The sequence below is a fragment of the Pteropus medius genome, unplaced genomic scaffold, assembly GCF_902729225.1.
Source record: "Pteropus medius unplaced genomic scaffold, Ma_sr-lr_union100, whole genome shotgun sequence".
NCBI classification, from domain to species: domain Eukaryota; kingdom Metazoa; phylum Chordata; class Mammalia; order Chiroptera; family Pteropodidae; genus Pteropus; species Pteropus medius.
Window position 1 is genome coordinate 9,675,119 of NW_024349798.1, and position 6,000 is coordinate 9,681,118.

The following is a 6,000-nucleotide window of genomic DNA, read 5'->3' on the forward strand; positions in this document are numbered from 1 at the left end:
CTAAATATAATAACTGTCCCTCATCCCCAGTGAGAATTCCAGGGGGTAGTCTTCCTGCGAAGAAAAGTTATTGAGATTGTGTTGTTAGCTATTTTTTGGTTCCAAACAATTATAAAACAGAAAATAGTATCATTATAAACAACTAATTCAACTAGGAATGATTTCATTTGAGCTCTATTGTTCTGTTTATTAGTTTTAGCTGACAGAGCTCAGCCTTACAAATTTGTGTGGTATTTTAACTGGAAGATAAGTCATACATTCTTTTAAATAACTATGTTTACAAACACATAGCTCAATTGTTCCACACTTGAAATCCAGCCTTTCAAAACACTTTAGGTGCATTCTTCTCCTTGGCTTTCTTTGTTTGAAAAAAACATGTTGGAATGTTTACCAGAAGTCAGTGGCCCAAGGCCAACTTTGTGCTTTGTGACGGATAGATGGTCTATTTATTCAGTGATATCTGCTGTGTCCAATTAATGTGTGTTGACTCAATATTTTCTAAGATCCTGTTTAGCTCTCAAGTTCTCTGATTCTGCAAAATATTGACAGTTTAAAGAACAGAAACCTTTTTTCCTAAGGAATCCTAAGAGAAAAAGAACAAGGACAGTAAACTTGAAGAAAGAAAATTGTTACAACGTTTATTATCGATGAATGAAAGAAAAGAGAAGACGAAGAACAAGATGGTCAGTCTTTAATGTTTAAAAACACAAAAATGTTAAAAAATGTTAGATATAGCATTTGAAAGGTAACACTCCATCCTACTCTACGTTGATACAATTAAAAAAAACTAAGTACTAATATTTTTATGATGACGTCAAGTAGTATTTTACATGTTGACTCCATTTTACAGTAAAGGGAAAATATTTATGTGGAACCACAGAAATACTGCTGTACAGATAGCTCCAACTTAAAAATGGGTCATATTTTATTTTCTTTTTTAAAAATTAAAACAAAATTTCAATTACAGTTGACATACAATGTTATGTTAGTTTCAGGTGTACGACATAGTGATTAGACATTTATATAACTTAGAAAGTGATCACTCCGATAAATCTAGTACCCATCTGACAAAATTGGGTTGTATTTTAAAAGCCCATTGAGTGGTTTGATATGAAAATTGGACAGTATTTTCTCTGTAGAAAATAGTAAAATATAACATGTCCCAAAGCTAGCCCACCAGGCCCATTTAAGCCAAATAGTAGCTGAATTACACATTTATAAATATAGTTTGAGTTCTGAGGTCCAGGAGAACCTCGAGCTTCATTTATTGAGATGACCATGTTTTTCTTACATTTAAGCTGTGTGGAGTGACATTTGTATTAATTCTTGCTCTTATTCTTGATTTACGTCTTAAGATTATTATTTTTTACGGTAATCCATATCAGAGTTTTAGCTGCCCTTCCCTGAAAGACAAGTACCGAATTCTTTTTCTTCTGCTGAATAAGGCACCTACCCCTATTTGTGAAGAGTGTTTTTGTGGTTATTAAAGCATGCAAAAATAAATCCGAAAGTTACGATCCACAAGGCACATGTGACTAGACACCTTGTCCCGGGCCTCGTTGGGGGAATATGGGGATTCGGGAGGAGACGAATGAATCAAGGAATGAAAATCAAGAGAATTTCTGAGAACAGATGTTTATCCAGATCAGGATTCAAGAATAAACTTGAAGTTCAGAAAGAAAAAGGACCCTGCCTCAAGGATCAAGAGTCGAGTTGGCTGTTGGCACTGATACGATCTCAGATGCATTCAGTGAGCCCTCCTGGTGGCCGCGTCTCTCCTTCTCAACTTTTCACAGAAACCAAACTTATTTGGTTATTCACTGTGCTCGTTGGCTAAGGCTGCTGCAACAAAGTGCCACAAATCGGGTGGCTGAAACAGACAGATTTCTTCCCGTAGTGCTGGAGGATAGATAGAAGGTCAAAATCAAGCTGTCGGCAGGGCTAGTTCCCTCTGAGGGTCATGAGGGAGAAGCTGTTCCATGCCTCTGGCCCAGCTTCTGGCAGCCTCGGGCATTCCTTGGCTTGTCCATAGAGGGGCGTCTTCTCCCTGTGTCTTTACATGAGCTTCCCTGGTGTGCATGTCTTAATGTCCAGATTTCCCCTTTTTATAGGGACACCAATCATGTTGGATTAGGGGCCCACCCTAATGGCCTCATTTTAACGTGACTACCTCTATAAAGGCCCTTTTTCCAAATACAGTCTTATTCTGAGGTCCTGGAAGTTAGGGCTCAACGTCTGTTTTGGAGCGGACCCCAATTCAAGCAGTAGCATCCACCTTCGTCAAAGGAGGTCCCACAGCAAGGGTGTGGCCAGTGGGGTCACTGACTTTCATATTCCACATCGTGTCTCTCTAGAGCTCAGTATTTACTATTGTGAAGGGAGAGCTGCCAACCGCACACGAATCTTATGGAATGTTTAGTGTGAGAATCTTTGAAAGGTCTTTGAAGGAGTCCAGATGGTCCCCTTTTGAGGGGAGCAGGCCGAGGACAAGGAGCCTGCTCCCGATGCCTTGGACCCGGGTACAGAGCAGGACTCTGGGGAGAAGCTTTGCCTGGGAGGCTACGCAGACACGTGGTTGAGAAGGAAGAATTTGGAGCCGCTTGCCTGAACTGGAATCGGATTCTGGAACTCGCTAGCTGTGCAACCTTGAGCAAGGCACATGACCTCTCTGTGCCCCAGCTTCCACAGGATCAGAAGAGGGACTGGGTATAGGGTGCTGAGCGCTGTGCCTGCCACTTCGGCGAGCGTCCACTAAGGGTTGGCTGGAGGCTGTCCATGCCGGGGTCCTTCCTCCAAGGGCCTGTGGTGACCCTTGTCCTGCAATTCCTGCCCAGCCTGGGCATGGGTGGGCTTGGGCTTGTCATCGGTGCACCTAGTTAAAATCCTGGCATCCCCACTTGCCGGATGTGCGATCTTGAGTGACTAACCTGCTTCAGGTCTGCGTGTCTCAGTTTCCCCATCTTTAAATGGGGTGAGTGACATGACTAATTATAGAGGATCATTGCGAGGCTTAAAGACCATTCATTCGGCAAATATTTATTCTGGTCCTTTATGCCAGCAGTCTATCTAGAGATAAACATTAAACAAATTAATAAGAGAACTATTTAGCAAGTGGGAAGGATGTAAGTGCTAGAGGGAAAAACAAAATAGAGAATGGGAAAGAGAGGAAGTGGCAGTTTTACAAAAGGACATTTGCACGAGACCTGAAGGGGAGGAGGGAGGGAGCCATGACTGCATGGGCAGTGCAAAGGCCCTGGGGCAGGAGTATGCTTGTGAGGTTTGAAGGACAGCGCGGAAGCCAGTGTGGCTGGAGCAGAGCAGGGGAGTGGACAGAAGAGGTGAAGGCAGAGAGGGCCAGAGGCTGCTGGAAGGACCTGGGCCTTATCAAGAGGCCAAGTTTAGCCAATAGATGCTTTCCACACTTGTTTTTTTGGGCACTGCCTTTGTCTCAGGAATTATGCAGGGCGTTGGGGATAGTTCAGGCCTCGAAGAGCTCGGCCCTGCCCCTAGGACTGTTGGGGTACGCAGATGGATTCCTGGGGAGGCCTTGGGACTGAGTCTGGGTCCAGAAACGTGCTCCAAAAGCCTTTGGAAGCAGAATACACCCTTCCAACACCCAGCGGCTTCTTTATTAGAAATGATTTAAAAAATTTTTTTCCTAAGGGCGATTGAAACCCACCCCTTGCTGGGTCATTTTTTCTCTGTCCCATCTTGGGGGCTGAATTTGGTTCACTTGCTTTCTCCTGCAGGCTCCAGGCAGAGCTCTGCCAGCCAGGCTTTGGGATGGATACAGATAATATAGTCTTTTGAAGCACAGGTATTTGTATCATTATTCAAATGTTTACAATGTTAGTCTGTTGAATTTGGAACTTGAATCAGATAGGGCCTTTGACTGTGTTCTTTTCCTCCCTCCTCCCCACCCCTCCTTCCCTCCTCCCCCAACCCCGAGAGTTCCGGGTTGTGTTTGCTCCAGATGATGCCAGTTCCTGTGCCCTTGCCTCTCTGTCACTTTGTTTCTGCACTGTCTTATCTCTGTCTCGACTTCAGCAATATTGACATTTGGGCTGGATGCTTCTTTGCTGTGGGGGACCATCCCGTACATTGTAGGATATTTAACAGCACTCCTGGCCTCCACCCATTAGATGCCAGTAGCACCCACTCCCCAGTCGTGATGACGCAAAATGTCTCCAGAGGTTGCCAAATGTCCCCTGGGGGCGCACAGTATTTTTGGACTCAGTGGTGTGTCCCCTTCTTCGTCTGTCTATCTGTCTCTCATTAACTCCATTTCTAACTCTGGCCAGCACGAGCCAGTCATGAGGGCTGGACTCTCCCCAGGGCTGGGAAGCCAGGCTGCATCACACTGGGCTCTGAAGCCATAGTGGTCTGTGGCCAGCACTCCAAAGGCGGCATCAGCACAGCATCACTGCTGTTTACCATGGCCTTCCCGTCCCTCACTGGAACCCGAATTCGTGAATAGTATCCATAAGTGCGAAGAGTCTCCCGAGTTCCCCATGCCTTGGGCTCTGGCTGTGTCCTCCCCAGGGGGCTGATGTAGCTGGGGTCAGTCACCTCTGAGTTCTAAGCTACTGGGGAGCCCGGCCCCTTGTCCAGGCAGGACGTGCGCACCCTCTCCCTGTCGACAGCACGGTGACCTCCCTCTCCGTTAAATCAACACGTTTGACTCTCTTCCCCAGGCAAACTGTGAAGTGATGCTCTGATCAGCTCCCAGCTGTGAAGGTCTCCTGTCTGTCCCCTCCTTTCCCCAAACAGCAAACACTGGAGAAGGTCACAGCAAGTGCTGAAGGCTGCGGAACGGCGGAGCAGAGGGGGACCTCATGTGAACGTGGATCCACGGACCTGCCCTGGAATCCAGATTCTGCCTCTTCGCAGCTGTTGACCTTCGGCAAGTCACTTCACTTCTCTGAGCCTATGTTTCCTTGTCTATAACACCACCCCGTGACACATCGAGCTTCTATGACACCCACAGTGAATCATTTTTTAAGAGCTTTATTGTAAATATAATTCACATGCCATATACTTCACCCACTGAAAGTACAATTCGATGTTTTTTTTGCATATTACATTATTAAAAATTTTGTGGGAAAATATATATCACATAAAATACACCATTTTGACCATTTCTAAGTGTACAAATCAGTGGCGTTAATTGCATTAGAGCCTCCTTTACCACGAAATGATCTTCTGTGATGGTTGTGAACCGTCATTATCTTCTTGATTTGTTCTTTCATGTTAACACAAATGGTTAATGACTAAAAAGAGAAGCATACGTTTCAATTTTAAGGATGTTATTTGAAATCAGTAAAGTGTTTCACGTGTGAACTAGAATTTGCACTTACGAAACAAAAATAATGCACTTCGCAGGTCCCGCTGTGTCACTGCCCTAACCTGTAAACATGATTTAAAATTCCAAGATTTGTGTGCCTACAGAATGACAGCTCTGTGTCTTCGTCACGGTCCCTCCTTGTCTATGTTGACTCTGCTGTCTGCACTTGGGGACACTAAGCACCCAAGGAGCATCGGATGCTCAAACTGTACCCAGAGGGAGTGCCAAAGGTGCCCAGCATCTAAGAATTTACTTTCGAAAGCAACAGGGGTGGCTGGGTCTGGACCTGTAGCTGAGCATTCTCCAGATGAACTTCTGTGTTGAATACAATGCTTATTAAAAGATAAGTAATACAAATGTATATATTATGAAAACTCCATAGTCACTACGGCAACTGTTTAGAACTTAGAACAGCTGCAAGATATTTTGGGGAAGAGGATTTTGCATGGTTCCCATGGCGATAACAAAGAGCTGTCCAACTTGTGATCGAATTTATTCTTGTTTTAAGTTCTGCCTACCAGAGGTGGCCCCATTCTGCCTACCCCAGGTGGGCCTTCCCCCCGCCCCCAGGGCTGTAGATTGAGGATTACTAGTCATGAGCAGGAAGCACACTGCACGGTCCCTGTGCATAGTGGTCCCTGTGCATACACGGTCCC

General features: G+C 45.1%; 1 protein-coding gene across 1 annotated transcript in view; it reads left to right on the forward strand.

The window, feature by feature from the left end:
• The window catches only part of HAPSTR1 (HUWE1 associated protein modifying stress responses), a 44,861-nt gene extending 39,721 nt beyond the window's left edge, over positions 1 to 5,140 (forward strand). Inside the window, exon 4 of the mRNA XM_039885316.1 lies at positions 4,695 to 5,140. Within this exon, the coding sequence (XP_039741250.1) occupies positions 4,695 to 4,705 (11 nt within the window). The 3' untranslated portion in view covers positions 4,706 to 5,140. The remainder of the gene's footprint in view (positions 1 to 4,694) is intronic.
• The last annotated feature ends 860 nt before the right edge of the window (positions 5,141 to 6,000 follow it).